This window comes from Exophiala bonariae (assembly GCF_035927105.1).
Source record: "Exophiala bonariae strain CCFEE 5792 chromosome Unknown scaffold_34, whole genome shotgun sequence".
NCBI classification, from domain to species: Eukaryota; Fungi; Ascomycota; class Eurotiomycetes; order Chaetothyriales; family Herpotrichiellaceae; genus Exophiala; species Exophiala bonariae.
This window is the reverse complement of record NW_027042509.1, coordinates 54,393-74,938: the sequence shown is the minus strand read 5'-3', so window position 1 is coordinate 74,938 and position 20,546 is coordinate 54,393. Positions and strand designations below refer to the sequence as shown.

The window sequence follows — 20,546 nt, the reverse complement described above, 5'->3', positions numbered from 1 at the left end:
TGTATGTAAATCTAGAAACTGTTTAGAAACATATGTTCGCTATGACAAGTAGCCCCTGCCTATGTTCTATAGAATAAACAAGCACCGATGCAGCTAACCAACAGTATAGACTAATAGACTTCAAGAACATAGCGACCCTCATCCTTTAGGCGCATGATCTCACGCGAAGGATCGACCTTCTTTGCACCAGAGGCTTTGGCATCCAATGCGATGGCCTCTTCGAGGACCTGCGTAACATCCGGAACGGGCCAGGTAGGACCGCAAAGGTAGAAAGCGCCCTGGTCCTTGATATAAGACTGGGTGATCTGCTCAAGGGTTTGGCGCATGCGGTCCTGAATGTAGATTTTCTGAGGTTGGTCACGAGAAAATGCACGGCCAAGGAGTGTGATGACGCCTGCTGCCTGATAAGCTTCCCATTCCTCGCCATAGCAGTATTCCTCCCGTTGATGTCGCGAACCCATGTACAAGAGGACTGCCCCAATCTCTTTGCCTTGGGACTTCTCCAGTGCACGCTGTTGCACGAAGGCTCGGAAAGGTGCAAGGCCTGTACCTAGACCCGCCATAATGATCGGTTGAGTAGACTTTGGTGGGAGTTTCATCACGGACGGCTTCACGCTAACGGTGATAGGAGCGCCAACTTTGAGTTCACTGAGATATTTTGTGGCTTGTCCGAACCGGTCACGTCCAGCAGGGTCAACCCAGTTGACAACGACCACCATAAGAGCGACAGATGTCGGTGTGACGGCTTGACAGGACGCGATCGAATACTCGCGGCGTTTCATTGGGGATACAATTCGTACGATGTCATGAACTGATGGATGTGCCGAGGGGAATTCCAGCAGGACGTCCGCGAAAGTTATGGTGTCTACTTCGGCACGACGTTGGAATTCCTTGAAGCCTTCAGGTCCAGCCAATGTCAATAGAGTACGTTTCTCAGTCGCATCATCTGCAAAATCTGCCAGAGCTTCGTAGAACTTCTTCGGTGGGCGTCCGAAAATGTCCACGTTTTGCATCAATGATTGGTAAACCGTACGGTTTTCAAACACAGCATCGCTCTCACGGGAGGCTACTTCGACAACCTCGTCGGCGTTCAGGCCATACCATTTGATGAAGTCCATGACCTGATCGTGGTTGTTCTCTGCGTGGATGCCCAAAGCCTCGCCAATATCATACTTCAGACCAGACGTACCAAGGTCAAACTCAATGTGGAAGATGTTACGGTCGTAGGTCAATGGTGTCAGTCGGCGATTTTCCTTGACATGAACCGTAAATGTCTTGGTAGTCAAATCGGGACGCAGACTGTTGCTGGTGTTATACGCTTCTTTGAACAATAGACCCTTTGCTGCTTTCTGCCAGTTGCGAAGAATGGAAGGTGGCTCTTCCTCTGTCTTATCGAAATTGGCGAAGCTGTTAGCAGAGATATCAACGGGCAATGGCTGAATCTGACTGTCGAGTTCGAGCTCAGCCCATTCTTTGGGTACCTCGATTTCCCGCAGAGTTTTTTCTAAATCAGTGACAATTGAGTCCAGAGAGAAATAACCATTCACTTTGGCAACCTTCTGCAGGCCGACTTCTTCGCTATTGCGAAGTGCTACCCTGATGAAAGCTGTCTGTAGCCGGAGAGATTCAATTTCGTGATTGTCAACAGTCAAAGTAGTGCTTGCTGGATTAATGAGATATAGACCAACGCCCAATTCAACAACAGCTTTCTTGAATGGGACAGGCAGCTTCTTCTCGACGTCTTCATCCTTCACCCCGGGAAGAATCAAGATCACCTTGCCACCTGCCTCAAGTGACTTGAGAACATCAATTTCAGAAAGTATCTTGACCTCTGTGACCACAATGACATTCGCCAAAGTCACTGGATATGATGCGTCGAGACTCGTGGGCGATTTCCGAATGTCAATCCTGTGAACACCACCCTGTAGAAGATTGTCGTGGGTTGTGTTCACGGTGACATTGTGGGATGAATCCGTGGCCAGGGCCTGAGCGAGAAGATTGGCTGCCGGTGCAGACAACGCATCATCAGTGTTCCAAAAGGTATACTGTTGAACATTCTTGTCCAAGAATGTTTTGATTGTCGCTTCTTCGGTGGGTTTACCAGTGAGTTTTTGGAAAGCACTGGCGATGGATGAAGGTGTCCAAGTCTTGTTACGTGGATACTTTAGATCTTGAACTTTGACGCTGCTATGGGAGGAAGATCCATAGGCAATTGCAGCGAGTACATCGTCGTAGAGTCGAGAGTGAATTCCAACTTCTTGCACAGCCTGAATATCAACAACTTGTCCCAGAACCCCAACCACCCTTACACTCTGTGGCAAGAGTTTGAGGAATTGTTCCTCGGCAAATGGTCTATAAAGGCGAACGTTGATCGCTCCAACTTTACTACCAGACTGGGCAAGAACTTTAACGGCCTGGGATGCGAGCGATCCTTCGACGGAACCGAAAGTGACCAAAACAGTCTCGGGGGTCGCATGTCCAGAGTATTCAAAGGGCTTGTACTCGGTACCGAGCTCATCATTGAGGGCACGGAGTGTCCTCAAGGCCTTGCCCTCGATGCTCAAATGCTTGCGCTCCTCGTCTGCTGTCGACTTGAGGACATTTTCATATGCAGCGGCAAGGCCAGATTTGTCCAGAATGTCAATGACACGGGTGGTGTCCCGGCCAGTTCTCAGTCCGTCATAGACATGTAATGTGGGTAGATCCTGAGCCAATAAGGTTGCAAACAGCGACATATGCTGAGCCTCATAGGCAGATAGTGTGGAAACCAGGCCGAGACCGAGATCTTCTGCAGTGGACAGTGCGGAGGCATAATCGGAGACCAGTCCCCCATTCTTTGATCCATCATAATCCAAAGCTGCGACATGCGCAACGAAAGGATTGCTGACGGAGTACAGAAGTGAAAGCTGATCCAGGGCAGGTCTCAGGAAGTTCAGGGCAGCTGACGAGGCAAGCAGACCCTGAGGGATGTGTCTCTTCTTCAAATCAAAATCCTTGGAAAAGATATATCCTAGAGCAATGGAGCCTGCGCCATTGCGAATTTGCATGGACTGGACCGCGGTTTTGTAGCCATTTGCATTCGTCTCTTGAGCATCCGACCAAGCTCTGGCGGCAACATCGAGATCCAAGGATTCTGGTGAATAGGAGAAGATCTTGTCCGACAGAGTATATGCTACTTGCTGAACTAAGGTCTGAGCCGTCACGTAGGTAGGACCGGCGACTGAAGCCAGTGGCGGAGTCTGCCCGAAAGGAAGACTGCTGGAGTGAATGGGAGCCATCTCTTGAGTCTTGCTGCGATATTGCTAGACAAGAGAGAGGATCGAAAGGTACACACTCGCAAAGCAAAGGGATGGAGGCGAGATGGAAAGAAGAAGACGCTCACCTAGAAAAAAGGTCGAGAGCACATGGCCCACCTGCATCTGGCCAGCCACTCCATACTGACAACCGGACTTTGATCGGCACCTACATTTTGTCCCGGATATCACTAGCAGAAAAAGTCTGAGGAGTATGGTAGAAATGATCGATCACGCAATCGAGGCTAGAGAACAGCCTTGTTGCTAGTTCCATCACGTGCAATCATGACACAAGGCTGAACGAGTTTGGATAGGAATGTATCCCGAGCGCTAAAACTACTAGCAATTTCGTCGGTCGCGACTCACTACGCACGACAAGGAGTTGGGACATGAAGTCGGCCTGAGGCTGATTCATCCGTCCGTCTTCCGCCGATTCCAAGCCTCCACCAACTGTCAAAGGCAGTTAGGTAATTCGTAAAAAGCTCATGTAAAGTCGAGATTCGCTGACATAATGGCGTCTGGCTCATGCATTTGCGGAGAATACGGATATATTGTTGCGAATAACCGTTGATTAATCCTGGAGTTCCAGCCAGGCACACTACATGTCAAGCTCTCAATCCTACGTGCGTACTTGTCTTGCATTTCATGTTTAGTAGACTTGGACAAGCCTGTCTCTTCGTCATTGGATATATAGCTCATCACCTCCGCAGCTTCCCAGGTTTGTTTCTATCTCTACTTCTGTACCAATCCAACTCCATCCACGTCAACTCATCCGTCAACCCAAGATATCTCACAGACTACAGACCAACCACGATGGCATCGACACTAATTTTCGGGGCGACAGGACTTGTGGTATGTTCTTGCTCACGCTGATTTTATACGTTCCTTGGTCTAACCACGATCGATTTCTTAGGGCTCGCACATTGTCCAACTCCTTCGAGCGGGCGGCCCCTCGACTTTCTCCAGCATCGAAGTGGTCGGCAGACGCCCTGTGCCCTCTTCCGCCGATGCCAAAGTTGAAGTCAAAGAATTTGTTGAAAAGGACACCACCAAATGGGTACCCCATGTCGCTTCCCTGTCTCCTCCACCGAACACTCTGTTCTCGGCCCTTGCCACTACGAAAGGCGCAGCCGGCGGTTTCGAGACTCAATACAAGCTGGAGCATGATCTCAACATGGAGTTAGCCAAGGCAGCCAAAGCAGCGGGTACCAAAACCTATGTCTTGATTTCAGCTGCCGGTTCCAATTCCAAGTCCAGCTTTGCATACGTGAGAATGAAAGGCGAGATCGAGGAGCATATCAAAGAGATTGATTTCGACCATACCATCATCGTCCGGCCTGGATTGATTGTGGGTGATCGACAAGAAAGCCGTCCGATGGAAGCCCTATACAGATCAATCGCCACTGGTCTGGGCCATCTGTACAGTGGACTCAAGGACCCTTGGGCTCAAGACGCCGATGTCATCGCGAAGGCGGCTATCTTGGCTGCGGTCAGAGTGGGGAGTGGTGAGATCAAAGACAAAGTCGTTATTGTCGGACAGCACGACATCATTCGTCTAGGCAAGAAGGAGTGGCCTAAATCCTCTTGAGCGAAACTCACCTGAACAATTGTTACCAAACTTTATCAACGGAGAAGGAATGGAACCACGGTTGACATGGTTTTTCTGTTACAGCGAGAATGATACCCCAAGAATGCCCCATGTCACCTTGAGCAATGCAAATTATTTATGAACACTTCTTCCCCTCCTAACAGATATTTATTTCCGCTTCAACTACTTATATACAATGGCCGGCTCCCTCAGACTCAAACACTCTGCTCTCCTTTGCCGGCCTCACCACCGCCTTTCCTTCCACCACCTCCCTCAGACATCTTCTTGGCGACACCGCCCTCTTCCTCTGCGGTGCCCGAGCTGATGTCTGGATTCGCAGGGCTCGCATCTAATGGATTGACCTCATTCCCCTCCCCAGCCTTCTTTTTCGCCTCCTGCGGATCCGTGATATTGGGATCGAAAGCTGCCTCGTCTTGTTTTGCGGCACTGTCATCTGACCCTGACTTGGCGTACTCGTTGGCCTGAGGGTCGAGTTTCTCGCGGTCTTCTTGTGCTTTTCGCTGTGGATGTTTGTTCGTCTCGGGATCTTGGCTGCTAGCTAGACGAAGGGTGGGGCTGGTGGACAGAGGACGTAGATTTGTCTTTTGTGGTCGGAGGAATGATGAGGGACGGGTTCGAACATGCATTGGGATTTGCATTAGACGACAGGGAAGTCGTACAAGTATTGGGGAAGCCATTGATGCAATACTAAGTATGTTATATCGTGGATTGATGGATGGCAGTGGTCTGGAGATGATCAAATATCTATCTGCTTGACCTGTAGAAACAGAAGGCGAAGAGGTGAAAAGCTTTAGACGGTCTAATGTGTCAGAAGCCCCTGCGATGTACATCTTCGCCTTCATCAATTGACTCCCGTTGACAATGCATTTTTGACGTCATCCAGGACCACAACTTGAGCGCCCGGACTTCTCTTCCGGGGGCATCTTCTAACCCCACGAACAGTGCAGTCGAGATCCACAAGAATGGGCAGCCTCGTCTGCGTCAACGCCAAGATCTGCAAGTCCTACCCCGACTCACCCTCTTCGGGACGAGCGTGATGCCGCCCTGTGCTGGTCTGTAATCTATTTGCGAATCCCGCGATTCGTGCTTTGCGCGGGAGATTGTACAGCATAAAACTACTGTACCAACGATCCTGGTTTTCGCCCGGAACTCTACCCAATTAAGAGGGGGGTCTACACCGAAACTTCCAAAAATTCATAGCTTACGACTGTCGAATGCATGACTGACAGTGAAAAAAGGGTAGAAGAGATAAGAAAGTATGGCAACACCTAGCGACGTGACGTAGACAGATAGCAGAGTGTAAACATGATAGTTTCACGTACACTTTCGCTCGTGCTATTTGATGACCCTCAGAATGTGTTGACACTGGTTTGCTCTGGTGATGGAGGCAAACTCAGCTGCATAGGTGACAATTTTGAAGGTTGATTCGAAGGTTTCCTGTACGCGCTGCAGCCTTCCGGCCCGGTTGCCAGGTGGCCCAGGAAGACCCGCAATAACTCTCATCTGATGAGGAGTCCGGCAAACTCAACTGACCATCAGCCCCCAAGGGTCGAGACGTGCGATAAGATCTGGGGCATTCTCGCAGCATGGCTTCAGGTAGTAGATAAGTCGCAAAGATGAGTGCATCAGGTTTCCCAGTCGCTAAACCGCTGCCCTCTGTGTGGACGGAAGAACCCCACGTACTGGATGACTACAGATCAGCAGAGACGTTATCGGGAGAATTTGATATCGCCATCATCGGTTCGGGGTTCTCTGGCGTCTCCACGGCATACCACATTCTGAAAATCAGCAGCACTGCACCTGCAGTGGTGCTGCTCGAGGCACGTTCCCACTGCTCGGGTGCTACTGGAAGGAATGGAGGTCATATTAAACCCGACACCTACTATAGCACGACAAAGTATGAAAGGATCTACGGTTCCGAGCAAGCATCGAAGTTACAAAAGTTCGAGAGCTCCCAAGTCCTGGCTGTGAAGGAGTTGGTAGAGTCTGAGGGCCTGGATTGTGACTTTCATGTGACACGAGCTGTCGATGTGTACATGGATCCTGACCACGCCCGTCAGACTTACGCTGCATATGTGAAACTCCGAGACAGCGGGTTTTTTGACCTCAAGGACGTCGCATATACGGACAGCAGCAGTGCTGAACGGGTAAGTGGTATCATCCTGCACCATTGCTCAGCTGTCTCACCTGACACTTCCACCCATTCAGATATCGGGAGTTAAAGGAGCCCAGTCTCTTTTCAGCTTCACCGCAGCATATCTTTGGCCTAGAAAGATGGTACTGGGTCTTCTCCAGCGTCTGATCCAGCAGCACGATGTAAAGGCCTATGCACAGACCCCAGTTGCGAAGGTCTCGAAGTCTCGAGATAGTGCTGGGTTCTGGACGATTTTCACTTCGCGAGGCAATCTGCGAGCTCGTAAGATCGTGTACGCAACTAATGGCTACACAGCGGCCCTGCTACCGCAGTACAGTCGAAAAATCGTCCCAGTCCGTGGTGTTTGCAGTCATATAACGACACCTAGAGGCCAGAATTCACCTCACCTACCCAATACCTACAGCTTGAGATTTGGAGGCGCTAATTATGATTACTTAGTTCCACGACCGGATGGGAGTATCGTTGTTGGCGGCGCGCGTCAAACATTCCTGCACGATCGGGACCTATGGTTTAACACTGTTCGCGATGATCAGAGGATGTCGATGGCAGCTGACAAGTATTTCCAAAATTACATGCAGCAACACTTCAGAGGCTGGGAAGACAGCAAAGCGACCACCAAACGAGTTTGGACAGGAGGTAAGTCTTGGCTTGATTCCTTTCCTCACATATCACAGCCACGATGTTAATCTGACACTTACAAACACAGTCATGGGCTATACTTCTGACTACATGCCACATATCGGAGAAGTGCCGGACATGCCCGGACAATACATCATTGCTGGATTTACAGGACGTGGAATGGCATACATATTGCTAGCCAGCAAAGCCTTGTCACGGATGATTGTGGAAGGTATCGACTATGAGCAAACAGAGCTGCCTGCCATGTTTGAATCCACCAAGGAAAGGCTGTCGTCGTCCGAAAGCGAGCTTGAGAATGAGTTCTCAGGTGTTTGGAATTTGAAGGAGAAGGATCACGCAGGGGATTTTGTAGCACCAATTCTGCGAGCCAGACTATAGACTTGCTACGCAACAAATGAGATCAGAAGTTCCCGTGTCTCTGACATGTTAGTGCAGACACTTAAACACAACAAATGTGTGGCTCAGCTACCGCCATGACAGAATCAGACCGGCATCACCAACTACCAGTTCCACAGACCGGTTCATAGACTTGCTACGCATTTATCGAGAACGGATTCTAGGAGTAGTAAATGTGTCGGTGCAATCACTCGATCGCAACGAATGTAGTACTGATCAGCTATGTTGGGAAAAGGTCCCAGTTCTCCACATCCCGTCTCGCTACGACAGAGCCGGCATCTGTCCCTTCTTCATAACTTCACGATCGTGAAGAAGACACAATAGCTCTAGCCATTTCAGGTAACGTATCCTCAGTAACCGTCATCTTGTCACCAAATATCTCCTCACAGGGCTCCTTTTCATAGACTGTGCAGTAAGCACCCTTAAATCCTGCCTTGACCGCGGCCGACACGTCCCACATATGTGCAGCCGCAAACCAATTCTCCGAGTCTTGCCCAAGCTTGCCAAGTACAGATTTATACGCAGCCATGGCTGGCTTGGCAACACCCGCAGTGTCGCATGTGACGAAGTTCTCCAATGGTATGTCAACGTTCTCACGCTGGAAATAACCTCGCACTCGCTGGATGTCGCCTGTCGTAAAGCACCACACCGTGAATCCACCTTCGCGTAAGATCTGGAAGCACTCCTGACACCCTGGTCGTAGACGCAAGCTGGTATAGCCCTCGATGCATTGATCGCGTTCGGCATCTGTCGCGAAAGTGCGCGGATCGCTTACGCCGGCCAGGAACAGCGATCGATAAAACATAGCCCGCATAACTTCTTTATATTGGCAGTAGCGCCCAGATATGGAGAAGAAAGTGAATTCTAGCTCCGCTACTGTTTGCCATGTGAATCCGAAGTGCTTGGGTGTTATTGTCTCCTTTCGAAGTTTGTTGCCTATGACTTTGTCGATACATTCGTAGTAGGCGTCGAACGATACGCAAGTGCCTACTACGTCAAAGACGACGTGCTTCGATTGTTGTTGTGGCATTGTTGCTGGAGTCGTCGTAGGATTCCGTGTCGCAGAGTCTGATCGTGTTTTCGGACAGCAGTTTCTCGTGAAGATCCACAACCAGATTTATGAAGCTACAGACAAGACCTGGAACGGTTGTACGTATCTCTCGTTGTTTCTACCTAGACACGTTCCAAATTGTTGATGTATTCACGCGGACTATCAATTTAGGGCGTGATGAATGCAACGTTACGTTGAACAGCGTGAAGGCAAATAATAATCGCCAGCAGAAGAAAGGGCGACTGGCCAGTGGTGCTCGCATCCACTTGCCGGAGCCGGCAAAGGGTGGATCACTGTTATCACTACCCGCCCCCGGCCAAGATCCGGCCACCCACAACGACTTCTACAGGTGACATGGGGAGAACGCTAACTAGGGCAAACCGAACGAGACGCAAAAGCATTCCTTATCCATTTCCCGTGAAGAACAAACTCAAGGCAAAAGCCGAGCTGCATCGTGTGAGCAACAAAACACCATCGCAGGTGTGAAGACAGCTAATTTGCAGAGATCTCAACAATGTCTCAATATTTGCCTGTAGGAAATACGCTGAAATCGGCCTGGATTCGTGATCGCCAAGATCTCGACAACCACCGGACGACCGAGACGCTTCCTGAGCGTTGCGATGTAGTGATTATCGGCGCTGGATACGCTGGTGCGGCTACTGCTTACCACCTAGTGAAGGACTGTCCGAACATATCATCAATAGCAGTTCTTGAAGCAAGAGAAACTTGTTCTGGGGCTACGGGGCGAAACGGAGGACATCTACGACCAGATCTCTATGGCCACATTCCGACCTATGTCGATCGTTATGGAGTCAAGCTCGCAACCGAGATTGCGGAATTTGAGATCGCAAATATGTGGGCTATCAAGGACACCATCGAGCAGGAGAAGATCGACTGCGATCTTGTCTTACAGAGATCAATCGACGTTTGGTGCAACGAAGATGCGGCCAACAAGGCCAGCGAGACGTACCAGAAGATGCGTGCTTACAACCTTAGCTACATGAAGGACGTCTTCTTCACTAGGGATCCCAAGACAGCGGAAGGGGTAAGCTTTCCCAGTCTTATTGTACTGCTTCTTATGTCGGCATAGATCATCTAGCTAACACAGCGTGATATCCATTAGTATTCCGGTGTTAAAGGTGCCAAAGCTGCGGCATCCTTTACAGCTGGCAGCATGTGGCCAGCCAAATTTATTCAAGGCTTGTTAAGGATTTGCCTCGCATCTGGAAATGTCAACCTACAAACAAATACTCCTGTCATGCAAATCGAGGAAGACTCTGGACAGGGCCATAAAATTCACACTACTCGAGGAATTATACTTGCCTCCCGAGTAATTCATGCCACGAACGGTTATGTATCAAGTCTTCTACCTCAGTATCAACGCAACATTATCCCATGCAAAGGCATATGTTGCGAGATTGCGGTGCCGACCGGGTCTGAATCTCCCGCACCATTATTAAACAACACATACATCATCCGTGATGAAGAAAGAGTCCTATCCTACCTCATTCCAAGGACGAATGGCAGCATTATTGTAGGCGGTGGTGCAGCCAAGTTTGCTCCTTTCAGAGAGCAATGGTACCGAAACGTGGATGACAGTATACTGATCGACGCTGCAAAAGACTTCTACGCAGGCTTCATGCAACGTACATATCGTGATTGGGAGCGTTCTACCGCATGCATTACTGATATCTGGACTGGGGTAATGGGCTACTCATTTGACTCGCATCCACACATTGGCACAGTCCCTGGCCATAAGGGCCAATTCATCAATGCCGGATTTAATGGGCATGGCATGCCCCTGATCTGGCTTGGATCCAAGGGTCTGGCGCGATTGGTCTCCGCTGATTTCAAAGGGGAGCAAATATCCTTCGGGGAGAGCGGCATTCCTCTAATCTTCGAAGCTACCCAAGCTCGCATCGATCGTGCCAACAACAATAAGGAAGAAGATGGGGATATCCTGGGCAATGGGCAGATCTTTCTGCCAAAATCGACCAACCCTACGTTGGTTGTGGATCTCCAAAAGAGCGTCACACCATACGCACAGGCTTCGTAGTGCTGCTCTTCACCTAGCATCGGCACACACCCGCGTGACTGAGATGGTCGGAAGTGCACCAGATAGGTATCATGCATCATGCAGACAATCATAAAAATTCCTGCTTGTGAGAGACATCTTAGTTACAGTGACGGAGAGCACGGTTTTAGGTCAGGTTACGCAATGAGTTTATCCAAATGCTGTTGGAGGGCAGAATGCTACGGCATACTGGCCTAGACGTTGGGACAAACACATGCGAAATGTACCGACGTTGGAAGAGCAGTATAAAGGATTTCACAAGCAAAGATGCTCAATCTGCAGACCAGTCTTGACCGACTTGGTGAATCGGAGTTGGGCGAACAGATTGCCACAGTGATGCTGCTGATGAATAGAGCTTGACTCTACTGCAGCAGGCAGGGTAATCTCAAGGCTGGCTGAAATTTCACTATGGTAATTTCGTGTTCTCAAAGCTTGAGAACTGCGAGTGAGTCATTAAAATGCCCAGACTGCACTCCCAGTCTCCATCGTGCCTCTCACAAGACTTCATCCCAATCTCTGCAGAGTATGGAGTATTTACACCTGATCAATAGCGGAATTTGGAACACTCTATTTCTGAGGGGAATTTTAGACCCATTTTTGTTGCTCGAACCACGTGCGACAGCATAGCAGTGACCAAAGCGCCAAAGTAGCAATTTCGATGTAGTTTCACCAAGACAAATTGACCCTGCCGAATAATACCTAGGTAGGTCAGAACTCCTATCCGTCCCACCCGTCGAGGTGTTGTTACTTGCTCACTAAGGTTTCTACTATGGAACCTTGAACAAAGCTTAACCGGGACCGGCTGCCGGGCCGAGGGACCGGTATATGCCGTAAGAGGGGACTCCCAATTTTTCTCATTTTCGGATGGAGAGTGCGCAGCCAGAATTCTGAGAGATTGCTGGCGGCATTGGAACACAATCGTGCAGCGAATCCGACCTTACGGAGTGAAACTGACACAATCGCGCTTATCTTTCGTTATCACCGCATGTTGCTGATATGCAGTGGGCGTAAAGCTAGAATGCTGGGGCTAAAGGGTCTCCAGACTCACAGATAGCGCTACTGGGCTGGAGACGTAGATCGCATTCTCGACAGGTGCGACTGTGTGGGCTACAAATAGTGGTCGTTATTCTCCACATCATCTGTTCTTTTGTCTCGCAGCGTTCGAGCAGACTATTTTACTCTACAGCATCATGTCTCACAAATCAGAGACCTTACCAGGAAAGACTGAAGGAGATGTGGAGATGACTTTGCACACAATCCAGACAACTGGCATGGGCAATGTCGAGGATCTCCCAGACAAGGTGCAAGATGCCCTAGCAGAGATTAAGGAGGTTCGACAAGGTCTGAAGCAGCGCCATATCCAGATGATTGCCCTCGCAGGCACCATCGGGACTGGTCTGTTCCTAGGGTCTGGACGAGCCATCGCCCGTGGAGGGCCTCTGGGGGCATTCCTTGGCTACACCATCCTTGGGTTGACAGTCATGCCTGTGGTCTATGGTGTTGGTGAGATGGGTACGCTGGTCCCCATTAGCGGTGGCATTGTGCGTTATTCAGAATACTTCGTCGACCCAGCCCTGGCATTTGCCAACGGCTGGAACTTGGTTTATGGTTTCCTGACTGCGATACCTGCGGAACTTGCAGCGGTCGCTGTCTTGGTCGAATTCTGGAACACCTCAATCAGCAGTGGCGTATGGATTACCATCTTCGGCTTGATTATGCTGAGCACCGCACTTCTCTTTGTCGGCATTTATGGAGAAATCGAGTTCACCTTTTCCACACTAAAGATTATGTTGATCATTGGTGTCAACATTATGGCATTGGTCATTACCTGTGGCGGTGGTCCCAGCCACGAAACCATTGGGTTCCGATATTGGAAGAACCCAGGGCCCTTTGTCCAGTACCTAGGTATCAGTGGTTCCTTGGGTGAATTTCTAGGTGAGATAAGTCCTCTCACAGGCCGAGCTTGCGCATATGTGCACATGAAGCCTCTCACTTCCAGTCTTCGTTCAGTTAGCTGACCCAATTGCCGACTACAGGCTTCTGGACTGTCTTATCCAACGCGCTGTATGCTTTCTCCGGAATCGAAAACATTACACTCCCAGCAGCGGAGACGAAGAACCCTCGTCGCGCTATTCCAATGGCCACCAAGCGAATATTCTGGCGTATCTTAATGTTCTACGTCATTACGATCTTTATGGTTGGTTTGGTCGTACCATCCAGCAACCCGCTATTACTCAGGTCAGTGGCCGATGATCTGGGAGCCTGGTGTGTTTATACTGATACTGATTGATCTCCAGATCAACCGGAACCGCTGCTCAATCTCCTTTCGTCATTGCTGCCAAAGACGCCGGCATCAAAGTCGTCCCCAGCATTATCAACGCAATCGTCTTGACATCCGCATGGTCATCTGGCAATGCCAACATCCTAGGCGGCCCACGTATCCTATTCGCACTCGCTAAGCATGGCCACGCACCCAAACTCTTCACCCGTATCAACCGTTTCGGCGTGCCTTACGTCGCCATCTCACTGTTCGGACTCTTCATGTGCCTGGCATACATGACACTGTCAACGAGCGCGAATATCGTCTTCGGCTGGCTGCAGGACCTGGTCGCCATCAGTACGCTAACGAACTGGACCACGATTTGCATCACATACCTGCGCTTTCAATACGCATGCAAAGCCCAGGGCATCGACCGCCATACACAACTCCCATGGGCTGCACCATTCCAACCCTGGAGTACTTGGATCTCGCTTGTCTTTTTCATCGTCATCTATCTGACAAATGGTTACAAGATCTTCATTCATGGCCACTGGGATGAGGAGACATTCGTTTCGTCTTACTTGAATCCACCCGTCATTGTTGCGTTGTACTTCATTTATAAGTACGTAAAGAAGACCAAGCTGGTACCTCTGACAGAAGCACCAATTCGTGACTTCTTGCAGCTGGCTGAGGCAACTCCGGAACCTCTACCCGAGCCGAAGCGCGGGCTGAAGAAATTGAACTTCCTTTGGGAATAGGAGAAGCATCGATGGGTTTCGGAGGACTAGAATAGCATGTCAATGCGGGACAAGGTGATATGAGAAATGGTGCCTAGGGGATTAGTGGATGCCTGGAAAGCTCGGTACTTATTTGCGGAGCAATATCGGCGTGCCTATTTTTCCTCAGATAGCGTCATACGCCGCGCCTGAAGATATTTGAACTAGAGAGCCAATACTTTGTTGTGCTAGTATGTTCCTCTATTTAGCCCAGCAAAAAGCACATTAGAGTTATCGGAGCGTTACAGTACTACGGCACCCCAGGCGTCCATCGGCCTGATACAGCTTTGAGTCGTAGTCATTAGTCTATCAAGACTTGCTGCAAAAGTAAGTCCACAGAGACATTCAGTGATAAGATCCGTTGTTGGAGTTGAAACAGCCGACCAGAATATTCATGGCGGTCTCGGAGTGTGAGGAAAGGGGCAGTAGACCGTTCAGCCAAGGAGCCCGAGACAACTCCGTGACAAGACCGCCCAAGAACGTTATCCAGCGATATCTTACAGCGTAACAATGTTTTGCTCCGCATCCGACAATATTGAAGGTCCCCGCCCCATAGATAGGTAGAGAAGCCGGTCCCGGTGGAGAAACTATCGGGGCCGCTTCGTCAGAACCATATGCTTTGCACTCCGTGCCGGCAACTTGTGGACAGAGCATCGACAGGCAAACCAGCAGGCAGCGCACCGCGCCAGGGCTCTCTATTGATAGTCATTGCTAATAAGAAAAGCGCCGGCCCGGTAGTGCACATCTGTGGTTGTTCGGATTAGACCTTGTTTCAATAGAATGAGCAACTTATGCTACGGGCACGTCGTCCTTGGTGTGCACCTTCCCCCCGGGCTATAGCGCGCTGTAGAATATCGAAGGGTTACGAGATGGCATATAAGGTAGCAGACGGCAGAACAGCCTACGCTCTCGGCAACCCTGACGTTGATCTTTCAGCAAGCTCCAATAGATCCTCGAGAAAAGGAGTCGTGGTTTTGGCCAAGCATTCTCCTTCGGAACAAGTTTCAATTGACCCAGATGACTCAGCTTCCCTTCACCGTGAGTTCATGGAATCTCTCCGCTGGCTGTTAACGCAGTCTCCGAGAAAATGGTGAAGCGTACATGAGCTGACAATGTCTTTTAGCTTCGGGACCAAAGCCTTTTGCACGGGCAAGCCTACGTCAACGGACGATGGATAGAGTCCAAATCAGGGAAGCGATTCGATGTCATAGGTGTGTACTGAAGATTGTTGAGAAGCCACGGAAGTCGAATGCGCTAAGGGCCTCTGATCGGACAATCCGTTGGTAGAATGATAACCACTGACTCTTGCGGAAACAGATCCTGGTACTGGGCAGAAGTTCGCGTCGTGTGCAGCTGCGTCCGCCTTGGACGTAGACGATTGCGTAAAGGCGTCACAGGGGGCTTTTCAAATATACCGGCATGTCAACCCACGGCAAATAGCAAAATGGCTTCTTGCATGGCACGATCTTATTGTACAAGCCCGAGATGACATTGCCAAGATCGTGGTCTACGAGACTGGCAAGCCTATGGCCGAAGCTCTGCTCGAGGTTGACTATGGGCTAAGCTTTGTGTGGTGGTTTATGGGCGAGGCCGAAAGGATTCGAGGCAGCACAGCGATCCCAGCGGTGTCGAACAGACGAACATTTGTGATCAAACAGCCAATCGGCGTTTGTGTGGCACTGGTGCCGTGGAACTTTCCTGTCGCCATGATCTTAAGGAAAGTTACAGCTGCATTAGCTGCTGGATGCACCATAATCGTCAAGCCATCGCCAGAGACGCCGCTCAGTGTGCTCGCATTAGCTGACCTAGCAGCGCGGGCGGGCTTTACTGAAGGTATTTTTAACGTGCTCCCTACGGATCTTCAGCAAACACCTGAGCTTAGCGAAGGCTTGTGTAAACACCCCGATGTGCGAAAGGTTTCCTTTACTGGCAGTACCGCTGTCGGCCGACTTATCTCCCATCACTGTAGTGAAGGTCTAAAAAAGGTTACTATGGAGCTAGGTGGTAATTGTCCATTCATTGTTTTCGATGATGCCGACCTCGACGCCGCGCTCGACGCATTGCAAGTGCTGAAGTGGAGGACGTGTGGGCAAGCATGTACCCATGCGAATAGGATCTTCGTTCAGAGAGGCGTATATAAAAGGTTTGAGGCCATGCTTATCGAAGCGGCGCGGCGGATCCGGGTAGGTCACGGGAGTGCGGCTGAGACCACGATGGGTGCTCTGACAAGCCCAAGAGCTCTGGAGAAATTACAACAGCATGTTACAGACGCAAGGGAGAATGGTGCGCGAATCGTTCTTGGTGGAAAGCAGCCGGAAGGAGTGCAAGGCTATTTCTTTGAGCCTACAATCATGTCCGATATGACTCCAAAGATGCTATCGTACAGAGAAGAGATATTCGGTCCTCTTCTCGCGCTGTATCCGTTCGACACGGAAGAGGAAGCAGTTCGGCTTGCAAACGACACCACGATGGGTCTAGCATCATACTTCTTCACAAAAAATGTCGATCGTGCCTGGCGATTACTGGAGAGTCTAGAGGCCGGTATGATCGGAATGAACTCAGGTATGTTCATCCCCTCCTCAGCTGCTGCCCAAAAAGGGCTGTTCATGTAACATCGCTGACCTTACTGCGAAGGCAACAGCTCCTGCGCCGAGTCCCCTTTCGGGGGGATCAAGGAATCGGGATACGGGAAAGAAGCAGGAAAGGATGTTGCCATTGAGGAGTATCTGATCGCTAAAACAGGAACGCTGACTCTGCATTCGGGCGCAAAAATTTGAGAGTTCGCATTAGCCTTATCTTTTCGTGGCAAATCTGCTTCACACTTCAAAATGTCATACCTCCAAAGTCCTGGCTATTTGTATCTCTCAAATTTGAGGTTGTCAAAGAATGCGAATCAGCCAGCATTCCTGCAGCATGTGGGAATTGATTGTCAGGGATGGCCAAGAATCTCTCCAGCAGCTGCCACTCGGAATGATTGTAAAAATCGTTTGGCACGGGGAACATACTGTTCGAGCCAAAGAGACTGGGGTCGAAGGTTCTTGGAGCTGCGTTGCTAGCAGAAACGCCTGACACGATGTTTCCGAAGGTTGCAGTATCGTGTTGTTGGTCGGACCCATTTGCCTCAGTGTTAACGAAACCAAGATCGGACCTATGTACTTGTCGCACCGTGTCCTCGGTTCGCTGTGATCGAGATGCCGACGACAAAATTTGCTCCTCTGGCTCCGCGGACCGAGGAACTGATTTGTCTGCTCTCCACAGGGTCCTCCACTGCTTGAAATCGTGATAGCTGGCCTGAGGTCGCTTAGGAGACGCCCTACTATCAGGCGATGTATTTTGGTTCCACAGATGAAGACGTTTCAACGCTCGGCCGAGGGCCTCAATCAGAAGAATCTCGTGCCTTGCTGACTCTCCTGTAGCCGCCATTTCTCGAATCATTTCCAGCCCCCGTTTTTGATGATCAAAGCACTGAATAGTCTGGGTACGAATACAGAACGCAATGAGCACCAGAAGTGAAGCCCTACAAGAACTATACTCGACATACGAGACAGCCGCCAGGCCACAATCGTTGTCTCGTAATGCCTGGCACAGATCGATGGCTTCGGTCGCAGCTGAAACGCAATCATCCACCAAAGATGTAGCACGCGATGCGCGTGATGACTGCCGTTGTGACTGAGAAGCGGTACTGCGTGTGGGGTTCTGCTGAGCTAGGGCATCTTCTGACGTTGAGTCCGGGCTGAGTCCGGGAACCTCACGGTTGACCAGGAAAGGGCGTCCTAGGAACATTCGAAGCAGGCAATACTCGAGCTGCAGGTGTATCTTTGGTCGCGAGAACGGTTGCTTGTGCAAGGCCAAATCTGTCCACCACCTTTTGATCTCATCTCGTTTAGAAATTAGTCGGGTAAGGACACCGGAAGTCTGCAATTTATTTCGGTTTCGAAGCAGTAGACTGCCCGGTTAGTTGGCATATAACGGTGTATAGATTTCTGATCGCTTACATGTCATCGGCAGCTTGTCCCAAATTATCAACCAACTTAATCAGCGTCCGCAGGCTCGATGTTGAGGAAATCGAATCTTGTCCAAGAGGCTCAAATTCGTCATGAGGCAAACCCACGTCAATATCCATTGGCCGAACGGAGATGGGTCTCCCATGGTAGATGCTGATCTTCCTGTCATGGAGTCAGCCAGAAATACAGCTGGAGCGGCAGATAGCAGACATACCTCTCAAGACAATAGACTGTCCACCATATCTTGCTCCGCCTTGAGATAGCTTCGGGCGCGAAAACGGTATCAGGTGCTTGACGATGCATTCCATTCTGCATCGCCATCTTCATCGCTAGGTTCAAGTAGATGTATCCCAAACCAGAGGCATCGACGGGCAGGGCGTACAAGCCAAGAAGCAAGCACCCTTGAACGCTTTCCAAAGAGCCGAGGTGGATCACTTCAGGCAGTAGCCTTGCTGCTTGTTGATAAAACACAGCGCCGAGCTCGTTGTCATGGGAGTCGGTTTCTCTCTGCGTCCGAGCATTTTTAGGCGACTCCAGATGTGCATGCTGGCTTCCAATAGCCAAGACACCGAGCAGAGTCACCAATGCACCCGCATCCTTGGGAGTCAGGTGAGGAGTTTTATTATAGATTAGACCCATCTTCTCCACTATCCAATGCGGTTCGAAACAGAAATAACTGACTGCTGCGTGCTTCAGATAAACCGAGATCAAGAATTCTGCAATCTGCAGCGGCGGAAGTGTTGAGGCTGCCTTCGACACAGCTATCGGACTTGAGTTGAGTTGCTCTACGCGCCAATAGTGCGGGATATCTTGCTGATCTTCAGTGTCCTAAACGATTGGGTTGAGTAATTAAGTGCACATGTTACAGTGGCAACCTACCATCAAATCTTTCACATGCTTGTTGAGGCGCATAGAGAAGTTCCAGTACGATAACTCTCCCGAATAATCTGAGGACGGTCAGTGAGGTAAGTGAGAGCTCCCAGTGATCATCTTACGTGCAACATCATCATTGACGGCATTGATCGTGCATTCTTCGCCTTGTAGGGTATCATTGACGTCAGATTCACTCTCTGGACTGGCAGCAGCAGATTGATCAACGGCTTTCTGCTCCGAGTCGAGACTCTTCACCTTCTCGTAGAGCCCCTTGGTACTAAGGTCAAGATCCGGGAGATAGTAGTTGAGGATTCGCCCCATGTAGAAAGCGCGTCTCCGAGCTTCACTGAGAAGCTCATCTTCCAGGGTATGGCTGTGTTGAAGCCGATTAGCCGGACTCAACATGCATTTGCTCTGTTGAGGATACTGACATGCTATGGCTTGTGACGGCTGATGCCCTTGCAGCTCCACCACTCGTGAACTCACAGCGACGCTGAAGACGCATGCATCGTCTGCAAGGAGCACCGATACATTTCTCTTTGGCTTTCCGACAGCTGTCGCATCTGCACATCAGTGTTCATTAGTAGGTGCATTGGTTGCTTCAAAACCGAGGTTGCTAACGCTCTGACGGCTCTCTGCCTCTCTGTGTTGGCTGAAACTGTTGGTCCAGTCGTAGTGGAAGGTTGCATATTAGCGCACGAACTGGCTCGCTGCTGATCAGAAGGTTGAAACATGGCCGAGTCAGACATCGGCATCCGTGTGTCTGGGACTTCCGACCCTCAATTGTGCTTCATTGGAGGCGATTCAACAGCGCAGCGCGGCCGTACAAAAAGCGATCGAAGGTCCTTGCTGCTCCGAGAGCACACCGAGAGGCTGTAGATATTGGGATGCAGGAGCGTATCGTCGAAGGCAGATCCCACGAAAACTGGCAAAGCTAGAGCGAACGCCAAGCCGACGATTTGCCAAGAAACTCATCTACTAGTGCCTACTAGGTAACTACTTAATTAACGTACTTACCTAAGTAGGTACCCTTGGGTACCTATTAGCAGTTGTATATACCCAGACTCAACCCCTGTTTTAGGAATAGCATCAGTCTGTGGACAGCACTGCTGTACAGAGTTCAAGCTAGAGAAAGTGTCTATTGAGTCTACATGTTCTGAAGATGAACACAAGACGAAGGGGCGTCAGGATCCTAAAGGCAAGGGATATGGTGCGAGATCCAACCCATCGAGCGCCGGAAGAATATTATTCCGGGGTGCAAGATTCGCTTTAGCTGATACTAGTGCTTTGGCGTGCAGTATAATTAGGCTGTTAGCGTGGCTGGCATAATATCCTGTGCCATTTTAACAGGGCATCCTGAAGTCTTTAACTCGATTACTGAACCCCTTCATGACTCCTGTGCCATCGAATCAAGCG

The 20,546-nt window shown here is 50.1% G+C and overlaps 9 protein-coding genes across 9 annotated transcripts; 5 read left to right on the top strand and 4 right to left on the bottom strand.

The window, feature by feature from the left end:
- Window positions 1-110: 110 nt before the first annotated feature.
- Window positions 111-3,278, bottom strand: LTR84_008858 (uncharacterized protein; the record flags this gene model as incomplete). Its single annotated transcript, XM_064852402.1, has 1 exon — window positions 111-3,278. One exon carries the CDS (start codon window positions 3,276-3,278, stop codon window positions 111-113), a length of 3,168 nt encoding a protein of 1,055 aa, XP_064701377.1.
- Window positions 3,279-4,106: 828 nt separating this feature from the next.
- Window positions 4,107-4,881, top strand: LTR84_008857 (uncharacterized protein; the record flags this gene model as incomplete). Its single annotated transcript, XM_064852401.1, has 2 exons — window positions 4,107-4,145; window positions 4,207-4,881. 2 exons carry the CDS (start codon window positions 4,107-4,109, stop codon window positions 4,879-4,881), a joined length of 714 nt encoding a protein of 237 aa, XP_064701376.1.
- Window positions 4,882-5,096: 215 nt separating this feature from the next.
- On the bottom strand, window positions 5,097-5,528 carry LTR84_008856 (uncharacterized protein; the record flags this gene model as incomplete). Its single annotated transcript, XM_064852400.1, has 1 exon — window positions 5,097-5,528. One exon carries the CDS (start codon window positions 5,526-5,528, stop codon window positions 5,097-5,099), a length of 432 nt encoding a protein of 143 aa, XP_064701375.1.
- A 990-nt stretch (window positions 5,529-6,518) lies between these two features.
- On the top strand, window positions 6,519-8,074 carry LTR84_008855 (uncharacterized protein; the record flags this gene model as incomplete). The annotated part of the gene is made up of 3 exons (XM_064852399.1): window positions 6,519-7,049; window positions 7,111-7,693; window positions 7,764-8,074. The coding sequence occupies 3 exons, from the start codon at window positions 6,519-6,521 to the stop codon at window positions 8,072-8,074; spliced, it is 1,425 nt and encodes a 474-aa protein (XP_064701374.1).
- A 316-nt stretch (window positions 8,075-8,390) lies between these two features.
- LTR84_008854 (uncharacterized protein) lies at window positions 8,391-9,122 on the bottom strand (the record flags this gene model as incomplete). The annotated part of the gene is made up of 1 exon (XM_064852398.1): window positions 8,391-9,122. One exon carries the CDS (start codon window positions 9,120-9,122, stop codon window positions 8,391-8,393), a length of 732 nt encoding a protein of 243 aa, XP_064701373.1.
- Window positions 9,123-9,657: 535 nt separating this feature from the next.
- LTR84_008853 (uncharacterized protein) lies at window positions 9,658-11,199 on the top strand (the record flags this gene model as incomplete). The annotated part of the gene is made up of 2 exons (XM_064852397.1): window positions 9,658-10,188; window positions 10,267-11,199. The coding sequence occupies 2 exons, from the start codon at window positions 9,658-9,660 to the stop codon at window positions 11,197-11,199; spliced, it is 1,464 nt and encodes a 487-aa protein (XP_064701372.1).
- Window positions 11,200-12,407: 1,208 nt separating this feature from the next.
- Window positions 12,408-14,235, top strand: LTR84_008852 (uncharacterized protein; the record flags this gene model as incomplete). The annotated part of the gene is made up of 3 exons (XM_064852396.1): window positions 12,408-13,152; window positions 13,254-13,455; window positions 13,515-14,235. The coding sequence occupies 3 exons, from the start codon at window positions 12,408-12,410 to the stop codon at window positions 14,233-14,235; spliced, it is 1,668 nt and encodes a 555-aa protein (XP_064701371.1).
- A 1,035-nt stretch (window positions 14,236-15,270) lies between these two features.
- LTR84_008851 (uncharacterized protein) lies at window positions 15,271-17,030 on the top strand (the record flags this gene model as incomplete). The annotated part of the gene is made up of 4 exons (XM_064852395.1): window positions 15,271-15,291; window positions 15,377-15,464; window positions 15,571-16,815; window positions 16,888-17,030. The coding sequence occupies 4 exons, from the start codon at window positions 15,271-15,273 to the stop codon at window positions 17,028-17,030; spliced, it is 1,497 nt and encodes a 498-aa protein (XP_064701370.1).
- A 46-nt stretch (window positions 17,031-17,076) lies between these two features.
- Window positions 17,077-19,639, bottom strand: LTR84_008850 (uncharacterized protein; the record flags this gene model as incomplete). Its single annotated transcript, XM_064852394.1, has 6 exons — window positions 17,077-18,199; window positions 18,249-18,419; window positions 18,472-19,085; window positions 19,137-19,204; window positions 19,253-19,503; window positions 19,617-19,639. 6 exons carry the CDS (start codon window positions 19,637-19,639, stop codon window positions 17,077-17,079), a joined length of 2,250 nt encoding a protein of 749 aa, XP_064701369.1.
- Between the last annotated feature and the right edge of the window lie 907 nt (window positions 19,640-20,546).